Below are 22,045 nucleotides of genomic sequence, written 5' to 3' on the forward strand. Positions count from 1 at the left end.
CCGACAGTTAATGAGTTAATAAATATGCAAAACAATATTATTTGGTTGGAAATTTGACAACATCTGGGGATCCTGGATGAATGTTCCAGGCCTACCATCTGGAATACTCCTGAGAAATAACATGGCAATTTCTGTCTTCATGAACACTTGTAGTATCATCAATCCAGGTTAAATGATATAAGAAAGGCGAGTACACATGCATGGCAGATATTCTAATGTATTCACATCATAAAAAAAATAATAGTATGAATACAGATTTATCTGGAGTGTTATTGGGGGGGGGTTGTATTGGTTTGAATGAAAAAAAAAATGAATCCTTGGAAGATGACAACTTTATTGTATTTTATGTACAACAATAGCATATAATGATACAATGTACAGTAACATTGAAAATATATTTGTTCTACTGATGTCTCTTTGAAAAACTATTGTGTAATTTTCTTAATAAAATTATGTAATAAGAAAAGTGTGTGTCTTATAATCTTAAGGTACCTTCACACTGAGCAACTTTAGAATGATAACGATCCGTGACGTTGCAGCGTCCTGGATAGCGATATTGTTGTGTTTGACACGCAGCAGCGATCAGGATCCTGCTGTGACATCGCTGGTCGGAGCTGAAAGTCTGGAACTTTATTTCGGCGATGGATCACCCGCTGACATAGCTGAATCGGTTACCATTGTAAATGTAAAAAAAAAAAAACACTACATACCGTATATACTCGAGTATAAGCCGAGATTTTCAGCCCAAATTTTTGGGCTGAAAGTGCCCCTCTCGGCTTATACTCGAGTAACGGTAGCGGTGGGGTCGGCGGGTGAGGGCTCTGAGGTATACTTACCTAGTCCCAGCGATCCTCGCGCTGTCCCTGCCGTCCCACGGTCTTCTGTGCTGCAGCGTCTTCCCCTCTTCAGCGGTCACGTGGGACCGCTCATTAGAAAAATGAATAGGCGGCTCCACCTCCCATAGGGGTGGAGCCGCGTATTCATTTCTCTAATCAGCGGTGCCGGTGACCGCTGATAGAGAAAGAGGCTGCGGCACCGAAGACCAGCTGTGACAGGCAGAGGGAGAGGATCGCTGTGACTAGGTAAGTATGTCATATTCACCTGTCCGCGTTCCAGCCGCCGGGCATCGCTCCATCTTCCCGGCGCCTCCATCTTCCCGGCGTCTGCGCTCTGACTGTTCAGGTCAGAGGGCGCGATGACGCATATAGTGTGCGCGGCGCCCTCTGCCTGATCAGTCAGAGCAGAGACGCCGGGAAGATGGCGGTGCCGGGACCGGACGCTGGGAGCTGCAGTCAAGAGAGGTGAGTATGTGTTTTTGTTTTTTTTTATTGCAGCAGCAGCGGCGGCACAAATTTATGTGGAGCATCTATGGGGCACAATGAACGGTGCAGAGCACTGTATATGGGGCACAGCTATGGGGCACAATGAACGGTGCAGAGCACTGTATATGGGGCACAGCTATGGGGCACAATGAACGGTGCAGAGCACTGTATGGGGCACAGCTATGGGGCACAATGAACGGTGCAGAGCACTGTATATGGGGCACAGCTATGGGGCACAATGAACGGTGCAGAGCACTATATGGCACAGCTATGGGGAAATAATGATTTATTTTTATTTTTGAAATTCACCGGTAAATGCTGCATTTCCACCCAAGGCTTATACTCGAGTCAATAAGTTTTCCCAGTTTTTTGTGGCAAAATTAGGGGGGTCGGCTTATACTCGGGTCGGCTTATACTCGAGTATATACGGTACTTACATTCCGATGTCTGTCGTGTTCCCCGTCGTCAGCTTCCCTGCACTGTGTCAGCGCCGGCCGGCCGTAAAGCAGAGCACAGCGGTGACGTCACCACTCTGCTTTACGGCCAGCGCTTACACAGTGCAGGGAAGCTGACGCTGGGGGACGCGACAGACACCGGAATGTAGTATGATGTGGTCCAGCGACCACACAACGACTAAACAGCGACGCTGCAGTGATCGGCATCGTTGTCTATATCGCTGCAGCGTCGCTTAATGTGACGGTACCCTAAGAAATATAGTAAGTTCTAAAGTAATTTCCCTCTCTCATTCAATAATACGTCTGTTAAATGTTTTTGTACAATTTGTCAATAACGTAGATAGTTTGAATTATTTTTGATGGTCAACAAAATAATATTTTCCAGTAATTCATTTTTCACACTCTATGTATGATAATGTCTTCTCCTCTGTGTGGGATTTTGACTTCTCATTCCTCATGTTTGGTCCTGTTAAAATATAAACACTTCTTTAAACCTCCCATGCTAGGTCGGTTCCAGCAGTGTCAGCACTTGCATTTCGGAGGCTCAGGTTTTTATGTCATATGAGCCCTGCATCCAATTAGTGGTGGCTTCACTGTTCTCACCTTCAGACAAATCGAACAATAAGAGGAAGTCAAAGAGAAGTCACAGCACTGGCTTCCTGTTCATTTTCAATACGTCTGAGGGTGGGGACAGTGAAGCTGGGGCTGACTGGACACAGGGCTCGTGTGATGCAACAACCTCATATGAGTCCCAGGAATGCGAGTGACGATTCCATTGGAACAGCACCGGCATGGAAGGCGAATATGATTTTTTTTATTTTAACAAGGCCAAACATGATGACAATTCCTTTTTAAAATACCATTTCCGTTTAAAACATTTCCCACATTAAGAACATGAAAAAGGCTTCTACCCTGTGTGGGTTCTCTGGTGGTGATCAAGAACTGACTTTCGGTTAAAACTTTTCCCACATTCTGAACATGAAAACGGCTTTTCCCCTGTGTGGGTTCTCTGGTGGTTATCAAGATGCCCTTTCTGTTTAAAATATTTCCCACATTGTGAACAGGAAAAAGGCTTCTCACCTGTGTGAAATCTCTGGTGTCTAACAAAATAAGATTTCTGGTTAAAACATTTCCCACATTCTGAACAGGAAAAAGGCTTCTCCCCTGTGTGAGTTATTTGGTGTATAACAAGATGGGATTTCTGGTTAAAACATTTCCCACATTCTGAACATGAAAAAGGCTTCTCCCCTGTGTGAATTCTCTGGTGCTTAAGCAAATCTGGTTTCTGGCTAAAACATTTCCCACATTCTGAACAAGAAAAAGGCTTCTCCCCTGTGTGAGTTCTCTGGTGCTTAAGCAAATCTGATTTCTGGCTAAAACATTTCCCACATTCTGAACATGAAAAAGGCTTCACCCCTGTGTGAGTTCTCTGGTGCTTAAGCAAATCTGATTTCTGGCTAAAACATTTCCCACATTCTGAACAGGAAAAAGGCTTCTTCCCTGTGTGAGTTATTTGGTGTATAACAATATGTGATTTCTGGTTAAAACATTTCCCACATTCTGAACATGAAAAAGGCTTCTCCCCTGTGTGAGCTCTTTGGTGTATAACAAGACATGATTTCTTGTTAAAACATTTCCCACATTCTGAACATGAAAAAGGCTTCTCCCCTGTGTGAGCACTTTGGTGTATAACAAGATATGATTTCTTGTTAAAACATTTCCCACATTCTGAACATGGAAAAGGCTTCTCCCCTGTGTGAATTCTCTGGTGCTTAAGCAAATCTGATTTCTGGCTAAAACATTTCCCACATTCTGAACAGGAAAAAGGCTTCTTCCCTGTGTGAGTTATTTGGTGTATAACAAGATGTGATTTCTGTTTAAAACATTTCCCACATTCTGAACAGGAAAAAGGCTTCTCCCCTGTGTGGGTTCTTTGGTGTATAACAATATATGATTTCTTGTTAAAACATTTCCCACAGTCTGAACAGGAAAAAGGCTTCTCCCCTGTGTGGGTTCTTTGGTGTGTAACAAAATCTGATTTCTGGTTAAAACATTTCCTGCATTTTGAACAAGAAAATCTGTTCTCTGCTGTGTGAATTGTTTGATGTTTAATAAAAGACTTTTCAAGGGGAAAGCTATTTCCATATTCGGAAGATGAAATTGGCTTCTTTGAATTAGGAACAGTTCGTTTTTTAAAGCTTATTTTGTGACTTTGATTTTCCTTAGTAGTTGGTAATGAATCAGAAGATAGGACCTGTTTCAAAAGATCAGATGACAGATCTTTGCTGTGAAGGGATGATGGTACATCTGGCGTAATGACATTCACTTCAATTGTATCCTGTGTGATCTCAAGATCATCTGATTTATAAATTGAAGATGTCAGCTGCACCTTTGATCGCCTGGTACAGTAATCTAAGAATAAAACAAATTATTATTTTTCAATGAAATATCCTCAAATTTAATTTGTGAACATTTCTACTTAAACTGTCATTAATAATGGCAAGTTATGTAAAATATTTGAATTATTCATCAACAAAATGACAGTTGACAGTCTAATAGAAAACCTCACGGGATGAACCAGTGGAGCGTGGTGTTCAACTGTTTGTTCATTCTACCTCCCAAATATGGATTAAAAAGCCACCAAGCAATGTTATGTAGACAAAATAATACCAATGAAAAGTTCTACTCATCTTACAAAAAACAAGTCCCCACTCAGGTCCATCATCTGTCAATGGAAAAACAGAGGTTTCTACATTAGTAGTGGCTTGAAAAGCAACATGGCTTCCATAAACCAATCTTGCAAAATCCACTCTTCCAAAGTTAAATCTCCCCCTCGCTTCTGTGCCCAAATCACATTTAGCATCCATGTATTTGGAATTACTATAGCGAGAAGAACTCACAATTTATGGTGCACGTGTCTTCTGGAGCAGAGGTCCCCAACTCCAGTCCTCAAGGCCCACCAACATGTCATGTTTTCAGGATTTCCTTAGTCTTGCCCAAGTAATAATTGCATCACCTGTGCAATGCAAAGGAAATCCTGAAAACATGACCTGTTGGTGGGCCTTGAGGACTGGAGTCGGGGACCTCTGTTCTGGAGCACAATCTGGGCACTATGTATTGGGTAATAAAATGGTATATTTTCAATTTTTACTCTCCAACATCCACTACGCGCTAATTACCGGAAAGTGGCTGTGGAGTCAAAATTGTCACTACTTCTATAGATTAATTCACAGGGCTATACTGTCCAAAATGGAGTCACTTTATGGGGATTTCTACTCTGGTTTTCTGACATTGTCATATTAGGGATTCTACAAATGCTGTGTCCCATCTTCTCTGGGATCTGCTCCTATGACGTCTGCTTATTCATTCTGTAGGCGGCGCTGGTAATGAAGGAGACAACAGAACCAGAAGCTCTGGGGGCACAGACTGTCGAGCCACCAAGTTTAAGGTGCCTGCAACCTGTGATACCATCCATTCCGGCAGGGGTACCATCCATTCTGGCAGTTTGGGTGTGCACGCTGTCCAGCTAGAGAAATTTGCATCCTACTTCAGCCAACTGGAAAGCACCGTACTCCACTAAAGCTTGAAGCAAATTGCTGGAAGCTGCAAGATACAGGCTTGTTCTCCTCTGGTTCAGTCCTTTGTACTCAGCTCCCAGCTTGTGTATTTGTTTCTTGTTGTGACCTCGGCTTTTTTACTGACTACTCGTGTATTTTGATTTTGTATTTTCTCTTCCCTCACGGTTGTAGTTACACTACCTGACTATTCTTCTTGCCATCTCATACTACTGAAAAGCAATATCAATGTGGCCAAAGCCTAGAGGTCTGTGTGTAAGTCCAGATGTAAAGGGGTTAAAGAAGTTAGAGGATGATGGGCAAAACTACGACTATATAACACACCTACTGAAATAATCAAGCTGAACAGTCTTTTTAATTATAAAAAAAATGAGTAACTAACGTGGCAGTGGCTGTTAGCAATATAAACTATTGTAAAGGCCAATATTTTCTATCACATTAATTTTAACAAGAAATATACTTTTAGCTATTTATAAGGTTGTGTGCGCACGTTGCATATTTGCTTGCAGAAATTTCTGCATCTCTTGGCAGAAAAACGCAGCTGACAATACACGCAGTTTTTCTGCATTTTTGTGAATCCAAAAAGCTAAATACAAATATATTTAAAAAAAAAAATAGTTGTGATGTCATTTCCTTGTTAAACCTCTTCAGCTAGATACCCTCATTAATATTAAATAAAGACAGACACACACCAGCCTAAGTAGGAGCATTAACATAATTAACCTACATATGCTGTAACAAAAAAACAATTATCAGAAATCTGCGTGAAATGCAATATCTGTTTATATTTCAAAATATTTAAAAAAAATATTGTGGGCTCGAGCTTAATTTTTATAACCAGCAGGAGGAAAAGCAGACAGCTGATATTAATATTCTGAGAAGGAGCCAATAGCCAAAGGTTCGCAGGCTACGAGTATTAATATCAGCTCACAGCTGTTTGCTTAGCCTTTACTGGCTAGTTTACAGGGAAACCCCAGAAAAAAATTGACATGGGTTCCCCCTATAAAATCAAACCAGCAAAGGCTAGGCAGACAGCTCTGGGCTGATATTATTAGCCTGGGAAGGGGCCATGGATATTGACATCCCCTCAGGCTAGAAACATATAGAGGCACCAATTCTGGCACTTAGCCTCGCTCTTCCCACTTGCCCTGTAACCGTGGCAAGTGGGGTTAACATTTGTGGGGTTGATGTCACCTATGTATTATCAGGTGACATCAAGCCCACAGGTTAGTAAGGAAGAGGTGTCTATAAGACACCTATCCATTACTAACCATAGTGATATTGTATAAAACACAGACATTCAGAATAAAGTCCTTTATTTGAAATAATCACGTAGACTCCTTTATTGAATCAAAATTTACCATACTTACTGAACGCCTAATCTCCAAACTCCCTTGTCTCCTGAAAACAATCAATAAATAATAAACCAACATATAATACTATCCTGTCCACCGTAGTCCATTTAATACCGTGTGTCCCACGGCGATGTCACGTGTAGAACAGTCACATCAGGAGATGTGACTGCTCCACCAGGCCTCCGGCGATACACTGACAGGAGGTAATTATTCCCGCAGTGTATCACTGCACTGCCGTGAGAGTTCGCCGGAGTTCATCAACTCCTATGCACTCACTTACGGCACTACCGCTATGTGAGAACTTTCCTACGCAGCGATGTCTTAAGTGAGAGCACTGGAGATGATCAGCTGATTAACTGATTAACTCCAGTGAACTCTCACGGCGGCTCAGTGATAAACTGCAGTAGCGATTACCTCCTGTCAAAAGACGTAGCCAGATGAGAGTAGTAGTCCCATCAGATGACGCCTGGGTATACACGTCACATGAGTACACACACACACAGACATACACGCACATATTCTCTGCCCACACACAGAGACATACGCACATATTCTCCGCCCACACACAGAGACACACGCACATATTCTCTGCCCACACACAGAGACACACGCACATATTCTCCGCCCACACAGAGACACACGCACATATTCTCCGCCCACACAGAGACACACGCACATATTCTCCGTCCACACAGAGACACACGCACATATTCTCCGCCCACACAGAGACACACGCACATATTCTCCGCCCACACAGAGACACACGCACATATTCTCCGCCCAGAGAGACACACGCACATATTCTCTGCCCACACAGAGACACACGCACATATTCTCCGCCCACACACTTTTTATCCTTCTGACATTAATTCCCTTTGACAATTTGCTGCGTTTTTGGCAGCAAATCCGCAAACCTTTTTACACCTGCGTTTCGTTTTTGCATCAGATTTGACTGACTCAATTAAAGTCAATGAGTCAAAATGGTGCAGAAACGCAAAAAGAATTGACATGCTGCAGAAAATAAAACGCTGCAAATACGGACAGAAATTTACTGATAATGTGTCGAACACTTCAGAATTGTCATTGAATTACTTTGCTTTAGTATTCCATTGCGTTTTTAGGAGCATTAACACGTAAAAAAAAACCCAGCAAAAACGCATTGTGTGCTACAGCCTGAGGCCGGCGTCACACTAGAGAGTTTTACGGACATATGAGAAGTGCAAAAAAAAAGCATTGCACACGGACCAATGATTCTTTATGGGGCAGCTCCTATCTGCTGTATATTTCTCGGCCGTATTTAACGGGCTGAGAAATCGTAGCATGCTGCGTTTGTCAGTGTATTGCGCAAAAAATCCACCAATGAAAGTCTATGGGGGTGAGAAAAATACGGATTACACACTGACCATGTGTGTGACTTGCGAGAAATACGCAGCGGTGTCCTATAGAAAAGCCGGCAATTCAGTGTGGTGTACAGTAAAATCACACTGACAGGTTAGGATAGAATAAATGTCTACACATAGTAAAGGTACGTGTGTGTGTGTATATATGATATATACATGCTCCGTATTACATATATATATTCCGTAACAGACGGAAGTGGACCTATATATATATATATATATATATATATATATATATATATATATATATATATATATATATATATATATATATATATATATATATATATACAGACCAAAAGTTTGGACACACCTTCTCATTTAAATATTTTTCATAATTTTAATGACTATGAAAATTGTACATTCACACTGAAGGCATCAAAACTATGAATTAACACATGTGGAATTATATACTTAACAAAAAAGTGTGAAACAACTGAAAATATGTCTTATATTCTAGGTTCTTCAAAGTAGCCACCTTTTGCTTTGATGACTGCTTTGCACACTCTTGATGAGCTTCAAGAGGTAGTCACCGGGAATGGTTTTCACGTCACAGGTGTGCCCTGTCAGGTTTAATAAGTGGGATTTCTTGCCTTATAAATGGGGTTGGGACCATCAGGTGTGCTGTCCAGAAGTCTGGTGGATACACAGCTGATAGTCCTACTGAATAGACTGTTAGAATTTGTATTATGGCAAGAAAAAAGCAGCTAATTTAAGAAAAACGAGTGGCCATCATTACTTTAAGAAATGATGGTCAGCAAGTCTGAAAAATTGGGCAAACTTTGAAAGTGTCTCCAAGTGCAGTTGCAAAAACCATCAAGCGCTACAAAGAAACTGTCTCACATGAGGACATTGCTTCTGAGGATACGTTTACCCGAGTCACCAGCCTCAGAAATCGCAGGTTAACAGCAGCTCAGATTAGAGACCAGGTCAATGCCACACAGATTTCTAGCAGCAGACACATCTCTACAACAACTGTTAAGAGGAGACTTTGTGCAGCAGGTCTTCATGGTAAAATAGCTGCTAGGAAACCACTGCTAAGGACAGGCAACAAGCAGAAGAGACTTGTTTGGGGTAAAGAACACAAGGAATGGACATTATACCAGTGGAAATCTGTGCCTTGGTCTGATGAGTCCAAATTTGAGATCTTTGGTTCCAACCACCGTGTCTTTGTGCGACGCAGAAAAGGTGAATGGATGGACTCTACATGCCTGGTTCCCACCGTGAAGCATGGAGGAGGAGGTTTGATGGTGTGGGGGTGCTTTGCTGGTGACACTGTTGGGGATTTATTCAAAATTGAAGGCATACTGAACCAGCATGGCTACCACAGCATCTTGCAGCAGCATGCTATTCCATCCGGCTTGCGTTTAGTTGGACCATCATTTATTTTTCAACGGGACAATGATCCCAAACACACCTCCAGGCTGTGTAAGGGCTATTTGACCAGGAAGGAGAGTGATGGGGTGCTACGCCAGATGACCTGGCCTCCGCAGTCACCAGACCTGAACCCAATCAAGATGGTTTGGGGTGAGCTGGACTGCATAGTGAAGGCAAAAGGGGAACTCATTCAAGATTGTTGGAAGACCATTCCCAGTGACTACCTCTTGAAGCTCATCAAGAGAATGCCAAGAGTGTGCAAAGCAGTCATCAAAGCAAACGGTGGCTACTTTGAAGAACCTAGAATATAAGACATATTTTCAGTTTTTTCACACTTTTTTGTTAAGTATATAATTCCACATGTGTTAATTCATAGTTTTGATGCCTTCAGTGTGAATGTACAATTTTCATTTATATATACATATATATCTAAGGTCCACTTCCGTCTGTTACGGAAATCCCGTGTCGCTGATTGGTCGCGGCCAATCAGCGACAGGCTTAGTCCGGCCGCGAATTGGCCCCTCCCTACTCCCCTCCAGTCAGTGCCAGTGTGTCGCCCCATCCCGGACCAACTTTTTACTATTGATGCTGCCTATGCACCACCTACCACCCGGTAGATCAGCTGGCTAGCACAGCTCCATGGAACGGCAAGGTTACACCACCTATGTGCCGTAAGCTGACTGTAGCAGGTTACACCACCTACTACATCAGCCGTGCAGTTGGCTACCTCCTCTGTTGATCCTCAATTTGCTGTATCAATCACTCAACTTGAAGCAGGTGAATCTTTTACCAATCTTTTCAATCACTTACAAGTTTCCTCTAAAACTAGGCACAGTTCTTTTCACTTTCAAATTCCAACTTGAACTTACGATATTTCTTTCTACTTTAATACATACAATACTATTGCTTTAAACACAAATCTCTCAGCGCGTACTGAACCAAGGACAGAATATGCACAGCTCCATATTCTTCAGCGCAGCTCCATGTCCCCCCCCTTTCTCTGGCCCGCAGCACAAGGAGGAGAAATCACAAACAATTCACGCAGGGGTTCGCCCCTCCCATCAGCTATAAACACAGATAAAAGCTTGTTGTCTTACACACACAGAAACAGAATGCAGCAGTTTTCAGACTTAATCTCTACAAACCATTCATCCTCTCGGAATTAAAAACAGTTTCTCTATACAGGCAGATCACTGCATAACTTGAATAAGCTGATTCTGACCGCGTCCGGCCAAAACACATATAGAAACCTATCCAATGTCAAACCATATATAACGGGTTTCACTGAATCCCAGATGTAAATTAAATGTACATTAAAAATATCCACAACTCATTCATCCTGGACAATTAACAACAGTTAGATAAGTAATGATACTTATGTGATCACTCATACATACATGCTCATTCAGGGATTGTTTCTTTTCCTTTCACTTTCAGTTGATTTTTACAAGAAGAAAATCCCTTATCTCAATCACTCCACCTAATTCAGCTCAAACTGCGTTGAATAATGTCTTCTGTCACATACAGAGGACCACACCTAACGGAACCCCTCATCAATCAGGGATTTACTTATTTATCCCTTATACTCATTTACTCACCTGTCATCTCTCCATACCTCTGGGTAAAAGGCTGTGAACATGGTTCAAAGAATCCACATTACCAGTGAGTTTTGTGTTTTGTCTATTTATGTCCGTATGAGAGTTGAATAATAGAGTTATAAGATGATAATTGTTATCTGTATTACTTGTCAATATCCTAATTGGTTGTGTATTTGTTTAGTGTGTCTGTAATACAGAGCTGGGATAGACTCTGTGCAGTGTTGTTATTTTGGTCATTTTGGATTGGCAGTACATTATATGAAGCTGTATTTTGTATAAGGCCGTGGTTTTTGTTGTTTGGCCTTAAAGTGCTTTCAGAGTGTCAGTGGACACAGCCTGCCTATTTTGCACTTTGGAATTAACACAACTCTATATAACAAAAACTGCAGCAGTGTCCACTGACACTCTGAAAGCACTTTAAGGCCAAACAACAAAAACCACGGCCTTATACAAAATCTAGCTTCATATAATGTACTGCCAATCCAAAATGACCAAAATAACAACACTGCACAGAGTCTATCCCAGCTCTGTATTACAGACACACTAAACAAATACACAACCAATTAGGATATTGACAAGTAATACAGATAACAATTATCATCTTATAACTCTATTATTCAACTCTCATACGGACATAAATAGACAAAACACAAAACTCACTGGTAATGTGGATTCTTTGAACCTTGTTCGCAGCCTTTTACCCAGAGGTATGGAGAGATCCAGATGAGAGATTGCAAGTGCAAAACAGATTGTAAGAATAATATTTCTCACCTTGCTGCAGCTGGTGTTTTGCATGTCCAATTTCTCAGCAAGCTCCCACATACGGATTCCGAATAGGCTGAATACACGGCCCCGGTCGGGCGCCAAAACTGTCGTAGCTGTTTTCATTCTGACCCAAATGTCAGCTGACAGATCACCAGTGAGACCAAATTGTGGAATTACGCCCGTCATTTTACAAGCGCGCTTGGAGACAAAAAGACACCTCACACATATCCTGTGAGCAAGTCACTTTTATCTGAAGTAAAAGAGCAAGAAGCAATATTTTATACCATTTACAATAAATGTAACTCAATTCATGTAGCCCCCACCATCACCCAGGGTCATACTGACCTTTAGTCTCTCACGTACCAAATAACATGTTGTGACTGAATATTGAGAACATACATGATAAGAAGTATGGTCTCCTTGAAGCGGAGACACTAAGACTACTGCATCAACAGATTCTAGTAATTCTAACAATTAAAGGCAAGAGGCACTTAAAGGCAATTGATATAGAAGGGTTAATAGTTTGCCTTTAAGTGCCTCTTGCCTTTAATTGTTAGAATTACTAGAATCTGTTGATGAATTGAGTTACATTTATTGTAAATGGTATAAAATATTGCTTCTTGCTCTTTTACTTCAGATAAAAGTGACTTGCTTACAGGATATGTGTGAGGTGTCTTTTTGTCTCCAAGCGCGCTTGTAAAATGATGGGCGTAATTCCACAATTTGGTCTCACTGGTGATCTGTCAGCTGACATTTGGGTCAGAATGAAAACAGCTATGACACGGCCAATCAGCGACAGGCTTAGTCCGGCCGCGAATTGGCCCCTCCCTACTCCCCTCCAGTCAGTGCCAGTGTGTCACCCCATCCCGGACCAACTTTTTACTATTGATGCTGCCTATGCAGCATCAATAGTAAAAAGATATGTTAAAAATAATAAAAAAAAACCAAAACATAAAATTGTGCTATTTTCACCTTCCGGCGTCCACCGAAGCTGTCCCGCTCCTCGCGATGCTGCCGGCAGCTTCTGTTCCCAGTGATGCATTGTGATTCCCCCAGATGACTTAGCGGTTTTGCGAGACCGCTCCGTCATCACGGGAGCATCGGGACAGCTTCAGTGGACGCTGGAAGGCGAGTATATTATTTTTTAATTCTTTTTTTAACAGGGATATGGTGGCCACACTGCTATATACTACGTGGCCTGTGTTATATACTATGTGGGCTGTGTTATATACTGCATGAGCTGTGTTAAATACTACGGGACTGCTATATACTACGTGGCGGTGCTATATACTACGTGGCTGTCTGTTATATACTATGTGAGCTGTGCTATATACTACGTGTCTGTGGTATATACTATGTGAGCTGTGTTATATACTATATGGCTGCTAAATACTACGTGGCTGTGCTATATACTACATGGCTGTGCTATATACTACATGGCTGTCTGTTATATACTACGTGGGCTGTGCTATATACTACGTGGCTGTGCTATATACTATGTGGGCTGTGCTATATACTAGGTGGGCTGTTATATACTATATGGCTGCTATATACTGCATGGCTGCTAGATACTACGCGGCTGTGCTATATACTACGTGGGCTGTGTTATATACTGCGTGGCTGTGCTATATACTACGTGGCTGTGTTATACACTACGTGGGCTGTTATATACTACGTGGCTGTACTATATACTACATGGGCTGTGTTATATACTACGTGGCTTCTGTTATATACTACCTGGGCTGTGCTATATACTACATGGGCTGTGTTATATACTACGTGGCTGCTATATACTACATGGCTGTGCTGTACACTATGTTGCTGTCTGTGTTATATACTATGCGGCTGTGCTATACACTATGTGGCTGTGCTATATACTACGTGGACTGTGCTATATACTATGTGGCTGTGCTATATACTATGTGGGAAAAACGTGTAATATATATATATATATATATATATATATATATATATATATATATAGCACCCCCAGAATATTTTTTTTTTTTTTTCAGAATATTTTCCCACGCTAGAGTAATATATACTTCATGGCTGTGCTATATACTACGTTGCTGTCTGTGTTATATACTACGTGGCCTTTATATATACTACGTGGGCTGTGCTATATACTACGTGGCTGTGCTATGTACTACGTGGCTGTGCTATGTACTACGTGGCTGTGCTATATACTACGTGGCTGTGCTATATACTACGTGGCTGTGCTACATACTACATGGCTGTCTGTGTTATATACTAACAGGTCTTGACATATCTCCACTATTAACTTGGCTTAATGTCACCTTACATTAGCAAGGTGACATTAACCCTTTATTACCCCATATCCCATCGCTACTTGGGAGTGGGAAGAGAGAGGCCAAGTGCCAAAATAGGCGAATCTTACAGATGTGCCTTTTCTGGGGTGGCTGGGGGCAGATGTTTTTAGCCAGAGGGGGCCAATATCCATGGCCCCTCTCTAGGCTATTAAAATCTGCCCTCAGTCACTGGCTTTCCCACTCTGGGGGAGAAAATTGCGCGGGAGCCCAAGCCAATTTTTTCTGTGATTTAACCCTTTAATGTTAACACCTAGAGCCCCCAAATTTTACACACATACACTTCTTACATTATTAGTGAGGAATATGTAATAAAATAAGGGATATGAAATGGTTTACTGTATGTAATCATGTGTAATATCCTGTTGGGTTTTGTAAGGAGATAGCAAAAGCCGGCAATTGAATTACCGGCTTTTAACCCCTTTCTGCCATTAGACGTACTATTCCGTCCATGTGGGGTGGGCTTTACTTCCCAAGGACGGAATAGTACGTCATAGGCGATCGGCCGCGCTCACGGGGGGAGCGCGGCCGATAGCGGCCGGGTGTCAGCTGCTTATCGCAGCTGACATCCGGCACTATGTGCCAGGAGCGGTCACAGACCGCCCCCGGCACATTAACCCCCGGCACACCGCGATCAAACATGATCGCAATGTGCCGGCGGTGCAGGGAAGCATCGCGCAGGGAGGGGGCTCCCTGCGGGCTTGCCTGAGACCCCCGCAGCAACGCGATGTGATCGCGTTGCTCCGGGGGTCTCCATACCTCCCTCCTGCAGCAAGTCTCGGATCCAAGATGGCCGCGGATCCGGGTCCTGCAGGGAGGGAGGTGGCTTACCAAGTGCCTGCTCAGAGCAGGCACTTGGTAACGCTGCACTGCTCTCAGACAGATCGGTGATCTGTCAGAGTGCTGTGCAAACTGGCAGATCACCGATCTGTATTGTCCCCCCCTGGGACGAAGTAAAAAAGTTTAAAAAAAAATTTACAAATGTGTATAAAAAAAAAAAAAAATCCTAAATAATGAAAAAAAAAAAAAAATATTATTCCCATAAATACATTTCTTTATCTAAATAAAAAAAAAAAAACAATAAAAGTACACATATTTAGTATCGCCGCGTCCGTAACGACCCGACCTATAAAACTGTCCCACTAGTTAACCCCTTCAGTAAACACCGTAAGAAAAAAAAAAAAAAAAAACGAGACAAAAAACAACGCTTTATTATCATACCGCCGAACAAAAAGTGGAATAACACGCGATCAAAAAGACGGATATAAATATCCATGGTACCGCTGAAAGCGTCATCTTGTCCCGCAAAAAACGAGCCGCCATACAGCATCATCAGCGAAAAAATAAAAAAAAAGTTATAGTCCTGAGAATAAAGCGATGCAAAAATAATTATTTTTTCTATAAAATAGTTTTTATCGTATAAAAGCGCCAAAACATAAAAAAAATGATATAAATAGGTATTGCTGTAATCGTACTGACCCGAAGAATAAAACTGCTTTATCAATTTTACCAAACGCGGAACGGTATAAACGCCTTCCCCAAAAGAAATTCATGAATACCTGGTTTTTGGTAATTCTGCCTCACAAAAATCGGAATAAAAAGCGATCAAAAAATGTCACGTGCCCGAAAATGTTACCAATAAAAACGTCAACTCGTCCCGCAAAAAACAAGACCTCACATGACTCTGTGGACTCAAATATGGAAAAATTATCGCTCTCAAAATGTGGTAACGCAAAAAATATTTTTTGCAATAAAAAGCGTCTTTCAGTGTGTGACGGCTGCCAATCATAAAAATCCGCTAAAAAACCCGCTATAAAAGTAAATCAAACCCCCCTTCATCACCCCTTTAGTTAGAGAAAAATAAAAAAATTAAAAAAATGTATTTATTTCCATTTTCCCATTAGGGTTAGGGCTAGGGTTATGGTTAGGGCTACAGTTAGGGTTAAGGCTACAGTTAGGGTTGGGGCTAAAGTTAGGGGTAGGGTTTGGATTACATTTGCGGTTGGAAATAGGGTTGGGATTAGGGTTAGGGGTGTGTCTGGGTTAGAGGTGTGGTTAGGGTTACCGTTGGGATTAGGGTTAGGGGTGTGTTTGGATTAGGGTTTCAGTTATAATTGGGGGGTTTCCACTGTTTAGACACATCAGGGGCTCTCCAAACGCGACATGGCGTCCGATCTCAATTCCAGCCAATTCTGCGTTGAAAAAGTAAAACAGTGCTCCTTCCCTTCCGAGCTCTCCCGTGTGTCCAAACAGGAGTTTACCCCAAAATATGGGGTATCAGCGTACTCAGGACAAATTGGACAACAACTTTTGGGGTCCAATTTCTCCTGTTACCCTTGGGAAAATACAAAACTGGGGGCTAAAAAATAATTTTTGAGGGAAAAAAAAAGATTTTTTATTTTCACGGCTCTGGGTTATAAACTGTAGTGAAACACTTGGGGGCTCAAAGTTCTCACAACACATCCAGATAAGTTCGTGAGGGGTCTAGTTTCCAATATGGGGTCACTTGTGGGGGGTTTCTACTGTTTAGGTACATTAGGGGCTCTGCAAACGCAATGTGACGCCTGCAGACCATTCCATCTAAGTCTGCATTCCAAATGGCGCTCCTTCCCTTCCGAGCCCTCCCATGCGCCCAAACGGTGGTTCCCCCCCACATATGGGGCATCAGCGCACTCAGGACAAATTGGACAACAATTTTTGGGGTCCATTTTCTCCTGTTACCCTCGAGAAAATACAAAACTGGGGGCTAAAAAATAATTTGGGGGGGAATTTTTTTTTTTTTTCACGGCTCTGCGTTAGAAACTGTAGTGAAACACTTGGGGGCTCAAAGTTCTCACAACTCATGTAGATAAGTTCCTTGGGGGGTCTAGTTTCCAAAATGGTGTCACTTGTGGGGGGTTTCAATGTTTAGGCACATCAGTGGCTCTCCAAACGCAACATGGCGTCTCATCTCAATTCCTGTGGATTTTGCATTGAAAAGTCAAACGGCGCTCCTTCCCTTCCGAGCTCTCCCATGCGCCCAAACAGTGGTTTACCCCCACATATGGGGTATCAGCGTACTCAGGACAAATTGTACAACAACTTTTTGTTTCAAATTTCTTCTCTTACCATTGGGAAATTAAAAAATTGGGGGCGAAAAGATAATTTTTGTGAAAAAAAAAATGATTTTTTATTTTTACGGTTCTGCATTATAAACTTCTGTGAAGCACTTGGTGGGTCAAAGTGCTCACCACACCTCTAGATAAGTTCCTTAGGGGGTCTACTTTCCAAAATGGTGTCACTTGTGGGGGGTTTCAATGTTTAGGCACATCAGTGGCTCTTCAAACGCAACATGGCGTCCCATCTCAATTCCTGTCAATTTTGCATTGAAAGGTCAAACGGCGCTCCTTCCCTTCCGAGCTCGCCCATGCGCCCAAACAGTGGTTTACCCCCACATATGGGGTATCAGAGTACTCAGGACAAATTTTACAACAAGGTTTGGGGTCCATTTTCTCCTGTAACCCTTGGTAAAATAAAACAAATTGGAGCTGAAGTAAATTTTTTGTGAAAAAAAGTTAAATGTTAATTTTTATTTAAACATTCCAAAAATTCCTGTGAAACACCTGAAGGGTTAATAAACTTCTTGAATGTGGTTTTGAGAACCTTGAGGGGTGCAGTTTTTAGAATGGTGTCACACTTGGGTATTTTCTATCATATAGACCCCTCAAAATGACTTAAAATGAGATGTGGTCCCTAAAATAAAATGGTGTTGTAAAAACGAGAAATTGCTGGTCAACTTTTAACCCTTATAACTCCCTAACAAATAAAAATTTTGGTTCCAAAATTGTGCTGATGTAAAGTAGACATGTGGGAAATGTTACTTATTAAGTATTTTGTGTGACATATCTCTGTGATTTATTTGCATAAAAATTCAAAGTTGGAAAATTGCGAAATTTTCGCCATATTTCCGTTTTTTTCACAAATAAACGCAGGTAATATCAAAGAAATTTTACCACTATCATGAAGTACAATATGTCACGAGAAAACAATGTCAGAATCACCGGGATCCGTTGAAGCGTTCCAGAGTTATAACCTCATAAAGGGACAGTGGTCAGAATTGTAAAAATTGGCCCGGTCCATAACGTGCAAACCACCCTTGGGGGTAAAGGGATTAAGCTATCTAGCGCTGAGAAAATCTCGCAGTACGGATGCCATACGGAACACTGTTTTGAGAACATTTCTGCGTATTGCGCATGTAAAAAACAGACCGTATTTTCCTACGCCAAGTGTGACGCTGGCCTAATAGTGCAGAGCTGACGTGTGATAAATTTAGATCTCAAGCATTTGGAAAAGGCAATGGAGACCTTTTTAACCTCTAAACGACCAGAGGTATTTTTGGTTTTGCATTTTCATTTTTTGCTCCCCTTCTTCCCAGAGCCATAACTATTTTTTGGGTAAATATTGCCATGTAAGGGCTTGCTTTTTTGTGGGTTGAGTTGTATTTTTGAACGAGAGCTTAATTTTAACATATTGTGTACTGGAAAACAGGAAAAAATTCCAAGTGCGGTGAAGTTGCAAAAAAGTGCAATTCCACAGTTGTTTTTTGTCTTGCTTTTTTACTATGTTCATTAAATACTAAAACTGACCTGACACTATGATTCTCCAGGTCATTACAATTTCATAGACACCAAACATGTCTAGGTTCTTTTTTTTATCCAAGTGGCAAAAAAAATTCCAAACTTTGTAAAAAAAAATAAAATTGCGCCATTTTCCGATACCCGTAGCACCTCCATGTTTCGTGATCATGGGTTGGGTGATGACTGATTTTTTGCACACTGAGCTGATGTTTTTAATTACGGTATACCACTTTTGTGCAGATACGTTCTTTTGATCGCCTGTTATTGCATTTTAATGCAAATGTCGTGGCGACCAAAAAAACGTAATTCTGGCGTTTCACTTTTTTTCTTGCTACGCAGTTTAGCGATCAGGTTAAATTCTTTTTTAATATTGATATATCGGGTGATTCTGAATGCGGCGATACCAAATAGGTTTATGTTTGTTTTTTGTTTTTTTGTTTTAAATAGGGCAAAAGGGGGGTGATTTTTTTTTATATTTTTAAAAACATTTTTTTTCTACTTTTGGCATGCTTCAATAGCCTCCATGGAAGACTGGAAGCTGTCATAACCCAATCGGCTCAGCTACATACAAGCGATGATCAGATCTCCTGGATGTAGCAGAATTACTCACTTGATATGAACGCTCACCACGTGGCGGCGCTCCTTGCACATGTCAGCTGTTCTAAACAGATGACATGTGCCGGGAAAGATGTGCGCTCACCGTCGGAGCCCACATCAAAGGGAAGGTGTCCGACATCGGCGTACATTTACGCCCGATGTAGGAAAGGTGATAAGGACTAACACGGAGTTAAAGACCCAGATAACTGAGGTAGGGCGATCCCACCACAATCAAACTATCATACAGATGAAAGGGTAAAAAAAGACATAGTTTTTTATTCTATGTTACATCCCCAACAACAGCGTATGTATGAGGGGGGAGCTCAAACACTAAACCGGAGTTACACTCATTTATGGTGGACCACTGAAGCTACTATGAGTCCTGTCCAGAAGATTAGAGAAAGTATTAGTGCCCCCATTTCAGGAGAGATTGTGCAGAAATCTGAAATTCTTAGGATCGAAAACATAATGGAATTTATAACACGGAGTGAAGCCATGAAACCAGAGCTCGAGCCAACACATCTCCTGCAGGCGGGAATAAATGTATATTACAGCCATCAGCCACATACAGCTTAGAGATACTGTATATCATGGGACAGGTGTAATGTTTATTATGCAGTTTATCACAATCCTCCATGAAGTTATTTGGTTTTAAAAGAAATTGAAAATTCAGTATAAAGGGAAACCCTGTTGTTACAGTACAGAAATTCACACTTGGCCTCACTGCAAATTTAATGTTGTCGATCATAAAAGTGAAGTTTGACCAGAAAGACTGGACCTGGTCTTGTAGGGACCATATGAGCACATTCAGCAGCACAGAAGGGGGAGAAGGAAGATTCATCCAATAAGACAGAGGTCCCCAACTCCAGTCCTCAAGGCCCACCAACAGGTCATGTTTTCAGGATTTCCTTAGTCTTGCCCAGGTAATAATTGCATCACCTGTGCAATGCAAAGAAAATCCTGAAAACATGACCTGTTGGTGGGCCTTGAGGACTGGAGTTGGGGACCTCTGCAATAAGATATCAGGATTCTAGGAAACCAACAGCATCATTACCCTCCGCTTTCTCTTACAGGACCATCATAATATTTTTCTTCAAGAAATTTTCTAACTTGTCAGCACATTCTATGTACGCTGTCATTTGGCTCTGCAGTTTACAGACCTGGGCAGGTTACGGTCAGCGTCTCCTAATTTCAGGGGGTAGGTGGATCCTCCAGGCTATATGTTCTATAGAAAAGGGCTTTTAATGCCCAAAGTCATTTGAACAGTTTTGGATGGAGGAGAATGTTGTGGTCTAAAGGCAAAATGGTGATCATGGTAATACAGCCGGATTACACCACCGATAAAGCAGCCACAGCCGGTGACCGAGAACAAACTGTGACTTCTCTGCATTTAGTGGTTACTACTCACCTGGGTAGTCATATGTAGGAATCTCCTTACACGGCTCATCATCCCTCTCATATGACTCTGTAGTATTAATATGGGTCAGATCTTCACCCTAAAAAAAATATTGAAAAAGTCACAGACAGATGGAGAAGTCACATCTATGATCAGCTCTAATCCTGCCATCTCCACCGTTCTCATTATACAAGTATAAACCGGATTACTTACTAGTAATTGTATTTTATGGAGTCCACGTCAGCACCCACAGAGAGGAGATTTGCCCCCAAGAACAGGAAACCTACAGATAAAAAGGGGCAGTCCCCCTCCCCTCCAGAGTTTGATTACAGAGTACAAGAGGAACTGCCAAAAAAATTAGAACATCTTCATAAAAACCACTCAATATGTATAAACATATACCTCAATATATACTAAAAATCACCCGGCGTGAATTACATACACATCTCTATTATGTGCTACTAAAGGGAGGGAAGCGAGTGGGTGCTGTCGTGGACTCCATAAAATACAATTAGCGGTAAGTAATCCATTTTGTTATTCTCGCCACCACAGCACCCACAGAGACTTTCAGAGAACCATCATCTGGAAGGGACCACCATATTGAGGACAGATCTCCCGAAAACCAAGTCAGAAGATGATGACAAATCGAGTCTATAGTTGTTGTAAAAGGTAGATGGTGAAGCCCATGTTGCAGCATTACATATCAGATCCATTGAGACGTCCACCTTCTCAGCCCAGGAGGATGCCCTAGCTCATGCCGAATGTGCCCTTATTCCATCCGGAGGACCTTCACCCTATGCTGTGTAGGCCAGACAGATTGAATCTCTGATCCAAAGTAAAAGTGCTCCTTGTGACTCTAAATCCCTTCCTGTGACCCTGAAAAGACACAAACAGAGCTCTACTCTGCCTCCAGGGATGAGTTCTGTCTATATAAAACTCAGGACAGCTCTCCTCATCTAAGGTGTGGAAGCTCTCCTCCTCAGAAGTAAAAGGGTTATCAAAAATGAAGGGAAGGAAAATCCCCTGACTTCTATGAAACCTGGCGGCTACCTTAGGGAGGTAGGAAGGTTCTGTCTTCAGCACTATCCTATCAGGAAATACAGGAAAGGAGGGTCGATAGATAGAGCCTGTATGTCACTAACTCTTCTAGCTGATGTTAAAGCAACTAACAGAGCAGTCTTTAATGATATGTACTTTAATGCGACAGACTCTAAAAGGTTCAAAAGGAGGACCCGTCATGGCATCAAGGACCAGGTTCA

General features: G+C 41.8%; 1 protein-coding gene across 2 annotated transcripts in view; it reads right to left on the minus strand.

Moving 5' to 3' along the window:
• Positions 1–317: 317 nt before the first annotated feature.
• The window catches only part of LOC138663211 (oocyte zinc finger protein XlCOF7.1-like), a 73,744-nt gene continuing 52,016 nt past the window's right edge, over positions 318–22,045 (minus strand). For both annotated transcript variants that reach the window (XM_069749372.1, XM_069749371.1), the window contains 2 exons: positions 20,799–20,886; positions 318–4,189 (listed from right to left, as the gene is read on the minus strand). In XM_069749372.1, coding sequence (XP_069605473.1) covers positions 2,685–4,189; positions 20,799–20,886 — 1,593 coding nt within the window. In that variant the 3' untranslated portion in view covers positions 318–2,684. The remainder of the gene's footprint in view (positions 4,190–20,798; positions 20,887–22,045) is intronic.

The sequence above is a fragment of the Ranitomeya imitator genome, chromosome 2 (assembly GCF_032444005.1).
Source record: "Ranitomeya imitator isolate aRanImi1 chromosome 2, aRanImi1.pri, whole genome shotgun sequence".
Taxonomy (NCBI): Eukaryota; Metazoa; Chordata; class Amphibia; order Anura; family Dendrobatidae; genus Ranitomeya; species Ranitomeya imitator.